At 34.6% G+C, this 16,547-nt stretch overlaps 1 protein-coding gene across 1 annotated transcript; it reads left to right on the plus strand.

Moving 5' to 3' along the window:
- The first annotated feature begins 10,337 nt into the window (after window positions 1-10,337).
- On the plus strand, window positions 10,338-11,422 carry LOC124943481 (LOB domain-containing protein 30-like). The gene is made up of 2 exons (XM_047483980.1): window positions 10,338-10,640; window positions 11,237-11,422. Exons 1-2 carry the CDS (start codon window positions 10,338-10,340, stop codon window positions 11,420-11,422), a joined length of 489 nt encoding a protein of 162 aa, XP_047339936.1.
- The last annotated feature ends 5,125 nt before the right edge of the window (window positions 11,423-16,547 follow it).

Raw genomic sequence — 16,547 nt, forward strand, 5'->3', positions numbered from 1 at the left:
TTTGGTTTGGGAGTCAACTCAGAGTGTGATTAACTCCCTTTTTAATGTATATGAAATGAATGTATGCAATGTGATGTGAAATGAAATGTCTATCAACTTCTTTCGATAATTGATAGTGGTGACCGCACCTTGGATGGGTTGCCTACTTACTCTCGAGAGAGATCAGGTCTCACGTAGTTCACAAGTTGTGAAGTTATGAACTTTGGTTGTATGTGTAATGAATGCACGTGGTATGAAATGTTTATCAATTTCTGTCGATAATTGATAGTGGTGACCGCACCCTGGATGGGCTGCCTACGTACTCTCGAGAGAGATCAGGTCTGACGTAGTTCACAACTTGTGAGTTATGAACTTTGATGTATGTAATGAGCAATGAATGCATGTTATGAGAAATGAAATGTCTATCAACTTCTTTTGATAATTGATAGTGGTGACCGCACCCTAGATGGGTTATCTACATACTCTCGAGAGAGATCAGGTCTGACGTATTTCACAACTTGTTAATTTATGAACTTTAATGTATGGGATTCAAGACACATGCTTTAGACGAAGTATCTTTTGAGCATGTCGACATTGAAGGGTTCTGAGAGTTCTTCTCCGTCCAAGGTGGTCAATCTCGTGGCGCCGCCTGAAAAGACCTTCTTGATGAGGTAGGGTCCTTCCCATGGTGTTTGGAATTTTACTCTACGGTCTAGTATCCGTAAGTTCTTCTTTAGGACTAAATCGACTTCTTGAATGTTCCTAGGTTTCACCTTCCTGTTGATAGCTCTGATCATTCTTCTCTGGTATGCTTGCGTGTGACATAATGCGTCTAACCTCTTGTCTTCTATAAGGGCTAGCTGATTGTACCGTGACTTACACAAATCTTCCTCCCCTACTTGTGTCTCGAGTAAAACTCTTAAAGTAGAAACTTCGATTTTGATAGGTTGCACTACATCCATTTCGTAGACCAATACAAATGGCGTTTCTCCCGTTGACATTCGAATTGTTGTTTTATATCCCCATAAGGCGTATGGAAGCTTCTCGTGCTAATCCTTGTACGTTTGAGTCATATTCTTGATGATAGTGACGATGTTCTTGTTCGTTGCCTCTACTGCGCCGTTCGTTTGAGGACGATAAGGTGAGGATTTATATTGTTCAATCCTGTATTCATCTAGTACTTTGAGTACTTCTCCCCGGAAGTGTCCACTATTGTCTAAGATCAAGGCATGAAGAACTCCATAACGTGCAATGATGTTGTTTCGTATGAACTTGGCAACAAGTGACGACTTGAGAAGCTTGTATGATTGAGCTTCGACCCACTTTGTGAAATAATCGATAGCTACAAGGATGAATTTGCGTCTGTTTGAAGCGTGAGGATAAATTTTGCCAATGATATATGTTCCCCATGGCGAGAATGGCCATGGTGAAGTCTTGTTGTAAAGTAGAGATGTTGGGGTGTGCTTCAAGTTCGCATAAACTTGACATTGATGACACTTCTTAACATATTCTACACATTTCCATGTTCTGCCAGTAATAGCCAAAGCGAAGGATCTTCTTAGCGAGTGTTTATCCGTTCATGTGTGGGCCACATGTTCCTGCGTGTACTTCCTCCATGATCTGTGATGCTTGAGGCTGGCCGATGTATAACATGTTCTGACCGTCAAAGGTGCGTCGGTATAGCTTTCCTGTGAGTAGCACGTAGTTGGTTGCGTATTGGCGTAGAGTTCCCCTCTCTTTCTTTTGGAAGTATGAAGGATATTCTCCATGCTCAACGTACTTTTGTAGAGGTTCAAACCAAGGTTTGGGCGTCACTTCGGTGTTGGCAATCATCCTCTTCTCAAAGTCTCGTTTCTGTTTCTGACGAATCTTCAAAGGCTTGATTTTGATTCCTTTCGGGATTTGCGTCATGGCTGCTAACGTGGCCAAAGCATCTGCGAATCGATTGTGACTTCTCGGAGCATGTGTGAATGTTACATGTTCAAACTTTTCCATTAGAGTCGATAAGTGTTGATGGTAGGGTTTGAGGTTGCCTCCTTTGACTTGTCATTCACCATTATCTTGTGAAATGACTAAGTTTGAGTCTCCTACTACTTCTAGACGTCTCGCTCCTTTTTCATGAGCAATCTTCAAGCCAGAGATACACGCTTCATACTCTGCCTCATTGTTCGTCACTTGATATTCGAGCTTGACTGAGATTGGGTTGTATATTCCCATAGGATCGATGAGTAGTATTCCGATGCCATAGCCTTGTTTTCCTGAAGCTCCATCGAATAATAGCTTCCAGGTTGTAGGGTTAATAGTCATCACTTCGTCGTCTGGGAATGCTAACTCCTCTTCGTCTTCAACTTCGATTGGTTGGTCTGCGAGAAAATCTGCTACAACACTCCTCTTGATTGATTTCTGAATTGTGTACACGATGTCGTACTCTGATATCATCATCATCATCCACTTAGCTAACCTAGGAGACAAAAGCATTTTCTGGAATAAATGACGAATTGGATCGAGTCTTGATACTAACTTGACTGTGTGGGTTTGCATGTAATGCCTTAGCCTCTTAGTGACCCAAGCTAGGGCCCAACACACTTTTCTACTAGCGAGTAATTAAGTTCGTAGTCTGTCATGCGCTTGCTTATGTAGTAGATTGCGACTTCCATCTTTTCCTCGTTTTCTTGGGCTAGTATACTACCCATTGCTCCGTGAATGTTAAGTATAAGATTAGCGGTACGCCTGGTCTTGGTGGCATCAGAATAGGAGGATCCTTGAGGTATCACTTTATCTTCTCGAATGCATTTTGACAAGTGTCATTCTAGACGATTCTTTCATTTTCCTTAAAAGTTTAAACAAAGGATCATATGTCATAGTCAACTTGTTTATGAATCGACTTATATACTAGATCTTTCCTAGAAAGCCTCACACTTCTTTCTCGCTTCATGGAGGTGGCATTGCCGTGATCGCTTTTATCTTGCTCGTATCAACCTCAATTCCTCTTTGCGTGATTAAGAAGCCTAACATCTTTCCTGCTATCACTCCAAATGTGCACTTCTTTGGGTTGAGCCTAAGTTGGAACTTCCTGATGCGTTGTAATAATTTGTCAAGATTTTGGATGTGCCCTTCTCGATCTTTTGATTTGACAATTATATCGTCGACATAGACTTCTATCTACTTGTAGATCATATCGTGAAGAATCATCGTGGCAGCTCGTTGATACGTTGCTCCTGCGTTCTTCAGCCCGAAAGGCATGACTCGATAACAAAATGTTCCGACTTCTGTGATGAACATTGTATTCTCCTTGTCTTCAGGAGCCATCAGTACTTGGTTGTAGCCTGACAATCCATCCATGAATGATAGGAGTTGATGGCCTGCTGCATGATCCACTAGCACGTCGATGTGTGGTAGTGAGATCTGTCTTTAGGGCTTGCTTTGTTGAGATCTCGATAGTCTATACACACTTAGATCTTTCCATCTTTCTTCGCGATTAGAACTACATTGGCGATCCATTTTGGGTAATCTACCACTTTGAGGAATTCTGCATCGTGATGTTTCTGAACTTCCTCTTTGATCTTGTCCACGATGTCTGCTTTCATTCTTCGGAGCTTATGTTCACCGGTTTTGCGTCTTCATAAAGTGGTATGCGGTGTTGGATGATTTTTGGATCAATGCCTGACATATCTTTATAGGACCATGCAAAAACATCTTTGTTTGCTTTTAAAAGTTTAGTCAGATTTTCTCGTTCTAAATCATTTAAACTTTTTCCGATTAAAACAATCTAAGGATCTTCTTCTGTGTTAAGATTTATTTCAATTGTTTCTTCTGCAGTGGATGAATTCTCTTCTTGTTTATCTAGATAATGCCTTATCTGAGGTCATTTTTGATTTAATTGTTTCATTGGAGGACATATAATCAAAAGTTTATTTTTCACTGTTAAAAACATTTTTCAAGGTGCCTAGAGACTCAGAATTATCAAGATAATGTTCTTCATGTGAATAAAATTCAGAAATGATAAATTTTAAGTTCGAATTTTTTTAGCGAATGCATGTTTCGTCATGTACGAATCTTCCTCCTCGTTGTCTGTGATGTCATCAATTGGTTTTAACCTTAGGTACTGGGATGATCTTAGCGTCGATCAGATCTTAAAACTTCTGTTTGAGAGGGAAACAACAATTAGTGGAATGCCCTCTAGTCTAGTGATATCCGCACCACTCATTTGTGAACTTGTCCATTACTTCTCTCCCATGTTCCGATGTTAATGTTTGAATCAAGTTCTTCTGCAACACGTTCCTTAAAGCCTTCGGCAATGACATCCCCAAGTTGTCAAATTTTCTACGAGGTGGAGCAGTAGTGGCACTCTTTACTCGTGATGATTGTTGACTTTGTTTAGGCGAAATGAGTTCTTTTGATGAGTATTTTGTCCTCGAGTTTGACGTGCTTGCATGGCTCTTGTTTTGAATAGACCTTTCTGCAGCTTTCCAACCGTCCATGAATGCCTTGATTACCCTTTCTCTTTCTTCTCGCAAGCTTTTCGGATTAAGGAGTTCGATTGTCGCATAAGTTTCGACTTCTGTTGTGAGGTCTTCAAGTTGTTTCCCCAATTGTATCAGTGTATCACGAAGATCGTCTAGCTTTAGATGAACTGACTCATTGAACCTTCTTGGTGGGTTAGTAAATGTAAATGATGATGAATATGAGTATGTTGTGTTCAAGAGAACAAAGTCAGTTCGAACCCTCTATCAAATAAAACAAGCAATGCGTTGCTCGGATGCACATAATCCCTAACACGCAATAGACGCTCAATTTACCCATTCGCAATGTATAACATGTAGAAAAGGATGAGTAAAATAGAATGAGTTATTTTATTAAAATCCTAAGTGTTATGGATAAAATCACAAACTCAAGTCATAAAATAAAATAAGAAAAGAAAGAAAGCACCCCTCATCCTTTCGTTACAATGTCGCTCATGTATCTTCATAAGGAGATTTACATTTCAAGCATAAAGAAATCTAGTCTAAGTCTTCTAATCTTCAAGTCTTTTCATCTTTCTTGATCGTCTTTGTGTCTCACGCGTCTTTCTTGATTAGATCTTGCGCTTAAAATCTGAGTAGTAAAAACATAAAGAAAGAAAACTAGTTACATTAGATTCTTCTTTTAACTTTTCTAGGTTTCCTCGATTTTACTCCTTTAAAATTATTAGGCTTAGCTTCAAAATTTCGAAATTGTTCACATGTTTCATGGCATTTTAAAAATTTGAATGGATAAACTGAGCGCCTAGAAATATCTATATGCGTACATGTATTTATCATATATAGTAGTCAAGTAAAGGGCTTCGTGACGTGGATTTGTTGCTCGACAGGACGAGACGAGGCAACGACTTGGTAGAATTGGCTTTTTGGATTTTTGTTTTAAAGTTGGAAATGTCTTAAGAGAGAGTTGTTCCATCGACAAGGATACTATCCCAAAAGGGATCTCTCGATGTAAGGGGAGCTTTCAATTGGACATCCCCCTCACCTCTATTTCAAAATCCCTCATTTTCAATAGTAGGGGATATTTGAAAAGAAGAGAGGGTTAATCCGGGATTTTTCCTAGTGTTTTTCTCAACTCTCAAATCACACAAAAAATCCTTCAAGACAAGGGTTGAGGGTGTCATTCACATTGACTACCCTTAGCACATAAAATATAGATGCGTGAGCTTCATCCAACGATGTATACACCCACACACCTTCCCATTGGAGTTCCAAGTCTCATGCAAATAATCAATTAATGTGAACATGGAGTATGAATTAAAGCGTAAGAAAGTTTAAATACTTGGCCAAAATTACTTTCAAGTCAAACGTCGAATGTCCCCAGCAGAGTCGCCAGAAAACTGTGATCGATTTTTTTTAAAAAAATTTTTTGATCGACTAGTTTGAAAATTCTGGGACACTCTATTAAAATTTTATTTTTTAAAAATGTGTGGGGAATTAATTTTAATGTTGAAAAAATTTAAGTTTTAAAAACAAAGTTTTATAGACAACTCCATATCTTACCTTCCCGTCGAATCTGGGAGAGATTGAGAGTTTTTTAATGGGAAGTATGTCATAGGCTTTTTTTTTTAACTTTTTTGAATATTAATTAACCTCACGACTAAAGAGTCGCCACCTAATTTCAAAAATTAGGAATTTAAGAGATGTGAGTTCGGCGTTTGGTTACGTGTGGGAAAGGGTTTTTTAGACGCTATGTCCCACAACGCCCCTAAGGTCTCTACTAATTAATTTTGGCCTTTCTTTAAAACATTCTTACGGTTTACATTTTAGAATTTTCCATTTTAAACATTTAATGGGTTTGCATGAGATAAACAAATGAGCAAAGATAAAAGAAAACGAGAGCAAATAATTCACACATAAAGTTATCCTAAAAATCAAAACTAGGCAAGTTATTAACCAAAAATTAATTGGCCTAAGTCTAGATTAATTTTTAAGAAACTTTAGTGAATTATTTAAAGGTCTAAAATTTTACTATTTTGGGGTTTTTTATTTAAATAAAAAAATAATAAAAAATAAAATAAAATAAAATAAAATAAAAAAGTCCTAAGTCTAAAGAAAATCCTAAGTCTTGGACTAGGTTCAATTTTAATTAGGGTTTAATTTTAAATTTTTTTCTAACCTAGGATAAAGCAAGCCACAAACTCTTAACTAAGCAAAATAAAAAAAATGTCAAACAAACAAATCCTAATACAAAAGAAAACAGAAAATAAAATAAAAAATAAATAAAAACATAAATAAACAAATAAATGCAGCTCGATCCTCCATCCTCAGTCTTCTGATGCTCGGTCCTTGGTCTTCATTCCTCGGTCCTAAGTCTTGGATCCTCAGTCCTGGGTCAGCTTCAGGTTTTCAACATGACCCTATTCTAACTTATTTATGATGATCCAAATGGATCCCAAATTTCATAAAAAATCCAAAAAAAAAAAATTATTAACATATGAGTATACATTTATATATGTAAAATACTTAAATCTAACAATTCAAAAATATAAAATAAATTAATAAAACTGTATATAAAAAAAACATATATTTTTTTTATTTTTTTATTTTTATTTATACTTGCTGTTTTTTGTTATGAGTCTTTTTAAATGGCCAATTCAAGGGCCGATTTTGGTTTTAAAAAGAAACTTTTGTTTTCTTTTTGGTCAAGGACCTTTTATTTACATTGAAATTTTTATCTTATTTTTTTAGTTATGTTTTATTATGTTACATATATACATACAAAATAAAGAAAATGCTACACGCCTATCAAAATAGCAAACTTAAGAGGAATAATGTATGGGATTTGAGTGAAAGATAAAATAAATAAAAAAACAATTTCTAATTCAAATTGAAATATATAAAAAAAAAAAAATTGTGCAAAGAGGCTTACAATGGGGTTGCTTCTTTGCAAAGAGTAATGGAAATTTTAAACAAAAGGCTTATGACCCAACAAAACTAGTTGGAGCTTTTGTTTAGATTCTTGAAAGAAAGATGACAGATTTTTAGATAAAATGCAGCCCAATAGAGAAGGTAGAAGGTGAAGGGAGAGGTCGAAAAGGTTGAAGGTCGAGGTCAAGAGTTCAAGAAACTTTACTAGGGTATTAAGAAAGATATTTATAGGCAAAACTATGAAACCCTAGGGTCCAAAGGACCATTTAACACACTTGAACGTTGGGAAAAAAAACTATTTTAAACATTTACAAATGTTTAAAATAATGGAGCAATCTCCACTTACATGTCTATAAATATCAAGTTTTCATCCAATGAGATTTAAGCTTTATTTAATAAATGATGTAATACTTGGTCATTTTAATTTTTAATTAAAAATGACCAAGCCTTCATGCTTCTCTTCAACACACAGCTGAATTATTCTTCCTTTGACAACTTCTTCCTTTATTTTAGCAATCTCTTTTTTCTTTCTTTAACCTAGGATGTTTTTCATGATTGTGTAGACACCGTTATCTTTTTATTTTTGCACGTTATCCCCTTTACACACCCTTTCATCCTACAAAAAAAGATTTTGTTAAAAATACAAATAAACAATTTTATTTTTAATTATTCCTATTTATAATGAACAATTCTAATTAAATAAATAAAATGATGACTAACTTATTCAAAAAATCAAATCTCAAAGTCTAATCTAACTAATCTAACAAACTAATCTAATCAAAAGAAAACAAAATATAACTAACGAAATTTTATAAAAACGTTAATATATATTTTGTAAAATATATTTTTTTTAATTTTTATTTTTTTATAAATACCCAAGGTAATTAATTAAATAAAACCTTAAATATTCTAAGTATAATAACTTCTCTAAGTGTTGTAACATAGACAAATTACTACCTTAACTTTATTAAGAATCCAAAATCAATTATTTTCAAAAACTCAATTGTTCTAAAAATAATCGTCTTTAATACAAATCGTGCAATGAGCCCGTGAATGAATTCGAAAAATCTTGTATAGGCTCAGATTTATTAAAAGCATAAACTATAAAATTGGGGGGGGGGTAAAAAATGAGTTTCTACACACATACACAAAGGAAGACCTACCATTTTCGATCGGAAGACGATGAAGAAAGGAGAAGAAGTTGGGAATGTCGGAGAGCCAAATCGATCGCCAGAGAAGAATTCAGAAGTTGGGGATAGCCGGAAATGAGCAATGAAAGGAAGAAAGAGGGGGAAACTAAAACGTTTTAAAATTATTTTTTTGGTTTCTCTCTCTTATCCACGTGGCAAGGTCACGTAGGATTCGTGGTCTTACTTTCGCTAACCATTCGTTGAGAATATCATTTCTCTAAAATAAATTAGTAAACATTATAGTTATTTTTGTCTATTCTATTTTATTTTATTCTATTCATTTGTGTATTTTAGAGTTTTATTTTTATTTTAAAATTTAAATGGTCTTAACATTTTTTTCAAATAATTATTTAATTTATATAAACCCTTAATTTAATTATTTTGATATAAATTAATAAACATCTCTCCAAAATAATTATTTAATTTATTTTTTCCTTTTAAATTAATTATTTTGGGATAAATGAGAACAACATTTTCCTTAAATAATTATTTAATTTTTTTTTATGGGTAAATTTATTATGAGAAATAATTGAGAGATGGAATTTGGGAGAGGAAATGATGTGGTGCGATCTAATTGGTCCAAACAATAACAAAATTTCTCTCTTTTCCTCCTTTATTATTTTTCCAACCAGGACACATCATACCCTCCCAAATTTTCTCACTCTATCACTCCTCATTAATTATTTTGACATAAATGAATACAACATTTTCCCTAATAATTATTTAATTTATTTTTGGCCTTTATATTAATTATTTTGGGATAATTGAATACAACATGTTTCCTAAATAATTATTGAATTAATTTTTGGCATTTTGGATTATTTATATTGAAATAAATGAATATAAATTTTTTTGCTGAATATAATATTTTATAATTTAAAGGCCTTTTGAATTAATTATTTAGGATAAATAAATACAATATTTTTCATAAATAATTATTTAATTTATTTTAAACCCCTTTTTGAGTATTATAATATTTCGAAATTATTTTAAAGACTCGAAATTATTTTAAAAAATTCTATAAATTTGGTAAATTAATTTTTTTAAACGTTGTGTTCCGCAACCCTTTTGGAATCTCCTCGAGTTAAGTATATAATTTGCAGCCACTTTAACCAATTAACTAAGTGAGCAAAACTTCTAGTCACACGGGTTCGAATTCATGACCTCATTGATACTGATTGTAAATCAAATTTTAGTGTATACTCGTTCTAAAGTGACAAGAAATAAGTGGTTAGTGCATAGATCAAGAGTAAACATAATTCGACTTTTTTGTAGTAAGGCTCGTTTTGTGTACGATCTTTAGTATAATCTCCGTGATAACAGAGTTGTAGTAGAGTTTTCGATTTCATCTATAGAAGAAGTTTAAAGGTTTTTGATGTTTTTGTTTGGCCATTTTTGTTGTTTTTTTTGTTTTTGTTTTTGTTTTATTTTGTTGACGAAACTTTTAGAAATTATTTGAAATAAATATTAAAATAAATATTTTTTTAAAATTTAAACTTTATAAAAATTAAATAAAAGATATTAGAATACTAATGGTTGAAATATAGATTATGTGAATATTTTTATGAAAAAAATTCTAAGTTCTAAAATATCAAAGATAAATAGTATTTAATTACAACCATAAAACTTAATTTTTTTTTCTATTACTTCACTTTACAATTAAAAGAACTGTATCAACTATCACCAATCTAAAAAAACACACCTATAAGTTCAATCATTATTCATCCTAAGTTTTTACCCAAAAATAACTCAAATTTCTCTTAGAAAAAAATAAACAATGAGAACCGAGACCAATTCCAGCGCCATAATCGTTATCAAGCCATGCGGAGCCTGTAGATACTTGCGAAAGAAATGCCTCGACAATTGCATATTCGCACCTTACTTTGATTCCGATAAAGGAACCGCCAATTTCGCATCGATTCATAATATTTTTGGAGCAAGAAACGTTACAAAACTTCTAACGAATATTCCGATCGACAAACGACCCGATGCAGTTAAGACTTTAAATTATGAAGCTCATGCTCGTCTCCAAGATCCTATACATGGTTGCGTATCTCAAATCTCTGGTCTCCAAAATCAGGTACTTATGCATTTAAATATCAATAGTAACATGAATTAATTAATCACATCAATTTAAAAACAAATCAGAACAATAATTAAGTCAAATCTTCTAAAAATAATTGGGTGTAATTATATGGTGATCTTATATGTATGTTTGTTCTTCTGAAATAATCCTTTTGCTTAATAATTCTACCTTACATGTTTCTTTTGACTTAACTTTTAGCTAATATTATAATATTTTAATTTGATTTGTTTATCTTATTGACGTCACTTTCATAAATATATTAATAATTAAAGAATTTTTTTTTACAAATTAAACGTTTTAAAAATAAAAATTGACGTCACGCCAAATTACCAAATATTATATTAGTTTTGGTAATATTCAAATTTAAAAATAAAGTCATCTTCTTTTAATATATATATATATATATATATATATATATATATATATATATATATATATATATATATATATATTATTATAATTATTATTATTATATGTCTTTGGAAATTTTAATTTTAACCAAGCAATTATATTAGGTAGAAATTCTTGTTAATTGGTATGTTTTTTATTTTATTTAAAATTTTAATTTTTTAATACCTTTGTGGACATAGGTGATCAATCTTCAACGAGAGATTGTGTGCTTACAAGCCCAATTAGCCAGGCAACCGCCACCTCAACAGCCACCTCAGTCTTCTCTGTCCATGTCGAACTACCCTTTTGGTGGTGGTTCCACCTATGACATGGCACCTCTCTTTGAGTTTGATCCTAATATTGGATCATCTCATCAGCCGGATTAGGGCTGAAAATGAGACGAGCTGCTCGTGAGCTGCTCGTGAGCTGCTCGTGAGCTGCTCGCGAGTAGCTCGGTCAAAGCTCGACTCGAGCTCGGTCAAACTCGAGCTTGAGCATGCTCGAGCTCGACTCGTTATATAATCGAGTCGAGTTCGAGTAGTTATATACTCGGTTCGAGTACTCGACGAGCTACTCGAATATATATAATTTATATTAATATATTTTATATTTAATTTATATTTTATATTTTATATATATTTTTTAATTTATATTTTATATTTTATATTTTATATTTTATATTTTATATTTACTTTTTATAATATAAAAAATTGTAATACTTTAATTAAATATAAAATATGAGTATTAAAATATAAAATATAAATTTATACCCTAAATGGCTAAATCCCTAACGGGCACCCTCCCTCTTCATTCTTCTCCAGTTCTCCTCCAAAGTCCAAAATCCCTAACCCTAACCTTTCTCCTCCAAAATCCCTAACCTCTTCCCTAATCTTGAAAAGGGTCGTTTGAAGAAGAGTGAAATTCCTAAAGATTTTTCATGTTTAGATTGGTGGAAAATGAATAGACTACAATATCCAGTGTTATCAAAAATGGCCGCTGATATTTTAGCTATTCCAGTAAGTTCGGTAGCTTCTGAAGCAACATTTAGTGCTGGGACGAGGGTCATTGATTCTTATCGTTCATCACTTTCCCCAGAGACGGTGCAAGTTCTTCTATGTGGAGGAGATTGGCTTCGACATTTGCATGGAGTGAAAAAAATACGAGGGTAAGTGAAATTTAATATTTTTTATTTTACGTTAACATATATTATTATTTGAACATTAATTTAACTATATATTGTTTTTTTCAGAGAGATAAAACTTATCAAGAAATTTGTCTTCCGGAATTCAAATAAGGTGTTATTTTTTAGTTTGGACTTTGGAAGTTTGGATTAAGTAAGTTTGGACTTTGGAATGTTGGGAACTTTGGAGTTTTGATTAAGTAAGTTTGGTTGTTTTATGTTGGACTAATTTAATATATTGTATGTTTGGACTTTGGATTTTAGATATTTTTAGTTAGAATGGTTATGTTTTAAGTTGAATGTTTTAATGTGTAATGTTGTGTGTTCTATTTGATTTTGATGGAATGTTTATATTTTAGGTGAAATGAATAATTCTATATGTTTATTCATTTTGTTGTGATCTTTTGATATATTGAAAGTGTGAAACTATTTAGTTGATATGTTTTAATTTTGTATGCTTCGAGTCGAGTTCGAGCTCGAGCTCGAGCTATAAATCGAACTAATCGAGTCGAGCTCGAGCCGAGCTCTTGAGCTCGGTAAAATTCAAGCTAATCGAGTCGAGTTCGAGTCGAGCTCGAGTACTTGTTTTGAGTTCGAGTTCGAGTTCGAGCTCGAGCTTTAATTTTGATACTCGATCGAGCTCGAGCTCGAGTTCGAGCCGTTGAAATTTTTTCGAGCTCGAGCTCGAGTAGACCTCTACTCAAGCTCGAGCTCGAGTAGACCTCTACTCGAGCTCGACTAGACTCGTTTTCAGCCCTAAACCGGATTCATGGGCAGCCGTTCAGCAGTAGTTCCATGATGGAACCCATTCACCGGAACTCCGGTGGACGGCGTCGATGGGGAAGAATTTGTTGGGCCTTTGGGTCCACCCCAATTAGGCAGTTAATTAAATGAGCAAAACCTAAGAATGCTGCTCATTCTATCACTTCTAGAGAGAGAAGACTTTCTGCAAAGAAGAGAAGAAACAAAGGAGAAGAAACAGAGGATAAGAAACAGAGGAAGAAGAAGAGAAGAAGGCAGTAGATCTCTTACTTTTTCACCTTCAGGTTCCAATTTCTTGTTGTCTTATATCTAGACTAGTGTGAGTCTAAATGAAATTGATTTTCTCTATTTGTATGCCTCAACTTTGGGTTTAAAATTGAGAAGAACATTTGTATCCGTTTCTTGTTTATAGTGAAATTTGCTGGTTGGCCCCGTGGTTTTTTACCCTCTAGGTTGAGAGGGTTTTCCACGTCAATCTGGTGTTGTTTTGTTCTATGCTTGATCTTCTGTTTTAGACTTGGATAACCTGTGCATTTACCCATCTCACATTGCTAGATTACAGTATAAAAGTAATCTTCATTTCAAAATTCCCAACAAGTGGTATCAGAGCTGTTACGTTTATTTTGAAGAGTGCTTTTGTAGGTTGAGATGGAAGGCAATAGCACAATGATCCGGTTCACAAATAATAACTGGAAGATTTGGAAATCCAAGATGGAGGATATCCTTTACAGTAAAGACTTGTATGAGCCGGTTGAAGGAGATAGTGCGAAGCCAAAAGATATGTCTGACGGTGATTGGACAAAATTGAACCGGAAAGCAGTCGGCACAATCAGACAGTGGTTTTATGATAGCGTGTACCACCATGTAGCAAGTTAGAAGAGTGTACATGAGTTGTGGAAGAAGCTGAAGTCATTATATGAGCAGAAAACAGTAGGTAACAAAGCGTTTCTGATTCGAAAGTTAGTAAATCTTTTCAGAGAAAGTGCAGGTGTTACTGAGCATTTAAATGAGTTCCAGAGCTTGATTAATCAATTGTCAGTGATGGAGATGACCTTAGAAGATGAGTTGCAAGCTTTATTGCTCTTGGGATCATTGCCCGACAGTTGGGAGACATTGGTTGTGACAGTCAGTAATGCAGCTCCAAATGGTGTTTCTTACTATGAGTATAGTTACTAGAAGCTTGTTCAATGAGGAGATAAGAAGGAAGTCAACTAATACAAATAGTGCACAGGCCCTTGTCACAGAGAACAGGGGAAGAGCTGAATACCGACAACAATCAAGAGGCCATAGTAAGTCCAGAGGCAGATCAAAATCTAAGGGAAGACAGTGTTATCACTATGGTAAAGAAGGTCACATAAAGAAAAATTGTTGAGCCTGGAAAAGACTTCAGAATGAAGACAAAAATCAGAAAAAAGATGATGAGATCAGAAATACCACAGCCATAGTAACTGCAGATGATGTAATAATTCTTTCTTGTGAAAAAGAACAATATCTACATGTAGAAGGTCACTAAGGAGTTGAGTGGATAGTTAATACAGGTGCTTGCTATCATGCTACACCAAATAAAGAGTTCTTCATGACTTACAAGGCTGGAGATCTTGGAACAGTGAAGATGGGTAATACTAGTCACTCGAGCATTGTGGGTATTGGTGATATTTTTTTTGCAGAGAAAGCTGGGACATCAGTTAACACTGAAAGATGTGCGACATATTCCTGATTTGCGTCTAAACTTGATATTAGGTGATGCATTGGACAAAGATAGATTCAAGCATTACCTTGGTAGTGGAGAATGGAAGCTCAGTAAGGGATCAATGATTGTAGCAAAAGTGAAGTCGTGGAACTCCTTATACAGAACCCATGTAAAGATACTCAAGAATGGGTTGAATGCAGTACAAGCTGAAATCTCTTTAAATCTGTGGCATCAACGTCTCGGCCACATGAGTGAGAAAGGGTTGTGAATTCTGGTGAGGAAGCTTCACATCCCCTCAACCAAAGATGAAGTTTTGGATCTATGCAACTACTGCCCATTTGGTAAGCAACACAGAGTCTCTTTTAGTCAAACATCAGAAAGGAAACATAATGTGCTAGACTTGGTTTATTCTGATGTGTGTGGTCCTTTTGAGGAGGAGTCATTGGGTGGCAATCGATACTTTTTAACATTTATTGATGATGCATCTAGAAAGGTGTGGGTTTATTTCATGAGAACGAAAGACCAGGTATTTAATTACTTTCAAGAGTTCCATGTCATGGTAGAAAGAGAGACAGACAATAAGCTGAAATGTCTTCGCTCTGATAATGGGGGAGAGTATACCTCCAAGGAGTTTAAAGCATATTGTGTAAAATATGGAATTAGACATGTGAAAACAGTGCCTGGAACTCCACAACACAATGGTGTGGCTGAGAGAATGAATCACACCATTGTAGAAAAGGTGAGATGCATGCTGAAGATGACAAAGTTGCCAAAACAGTTTTGGGCAGAAGCAGTTCGCACAGCTTGTTATCTCATAAACAGGTCACCCTCTGTGCCTTTGAAGTTTGAAATACCAGAAAGTGTATGGTCTAAGAAGAATATTTCATACTCGCATCTAAGGGTGTTTGGATGTAAAGCATATGTGCATATTTCAAAGGAGCAAAGATCCAAGTTGGATGATAAAGCAATTCCATGTATTTTCCTTGGGTATGGAAATGAGGAATTTAGGTACAGATTATGGGACCCATAAAAGAAGAGAATTTTTAGATGCAGAGATGTTGTGTTCTTCGAGGGTCAGAATGGGATAAATCCAGAAATCATTGAGAAGTCAGAGAGAGTTGATGAGTTCATAGAACTCATACCAATTCCTTCACATGTACAGTCAACAATAATCGATGAAGATGAACATAATGAAGAAGCCATTGAGGAAACCTCTGATATGAATGGTAGTAATGATGATGAGAATGTTTATGATGTTCCTGAGCAGGGGGAGCAACATCATCAAGAGGAGCCAGAACAACCCCCATTAAGAAGGTCTGAAAGAGAGCATCAACCTTCTAAAAGGTACCCTTCTTCAGAGTATATACTATTGACAGAAGAAGGAGAGCCAAAATATTTTCAGGAGGCACAAGTGCATAAAGACAAAGTTAAGTTGCAGAATGTAATGAAAGATGAGATGAAGTCATTGCAAGAAATGGGCACATATGATCTGGTGGAACTTCCTAAGGGCCGAAAGGCATTGAGAAACAAATGGGTGTTCAAGTTAAAGAGAGATGAAAATGGAGAAATTATGAAGTACAAAGCTCGACTTGTTGTAAAGGGTTTTGGACAGAAACAGGGCATCGACTTTGAGGAGATTTTCTCACTAGTGGTAAAGATGACTTCTATTCGTACAGTGTTAGGTCTAGTAGCTAACTTAGACCTTGATCTTGAGCAACTTGATGTAAAAGCTGCATTTCTTCATGGTAACTTAGAAAAGAGATCTACATGGTGCAACAAGAGGATTTTGAAGTGAAAGAAAAGGAGAACATGGTTTACAAATTGAAGAAGAGTCTATACGGTTTGAAACAAGCTCCTAGACAGTGGTACAAGAAATTTG

The sequence above is a fragment of the Impatiens glandulifera genome, chromosome 6 (assembly GCF_907164915.1).
Source record: "Impatiens glandulifera chromosome 6, dImpGla2.1, whole genome shotgun sequence".
NCBI lineage: Eukaryota > Viridiplantae > Streptophyta > Magnoliopsida > Ericales > Balsaminaceae > Impatiens > Impatiens glandulifera.

Excerpts from the sequence above, each read along its gene's own strand:
- LOC124943481 (XM_047483980.1), top strand. The coding sequence starts at position 10,338 with ATGAGAACCGAGACCAATTCCAGCGCCATAATCGTTATCAAGCCATGC. Across the intron at positions 10,641-11,236 it reads TCTCTGGTCTCCAAAATCAG|GTGATCAATCTTCAACGAGA; the intron begins GTACTTATGCAT and ends TTGTGGACATAG.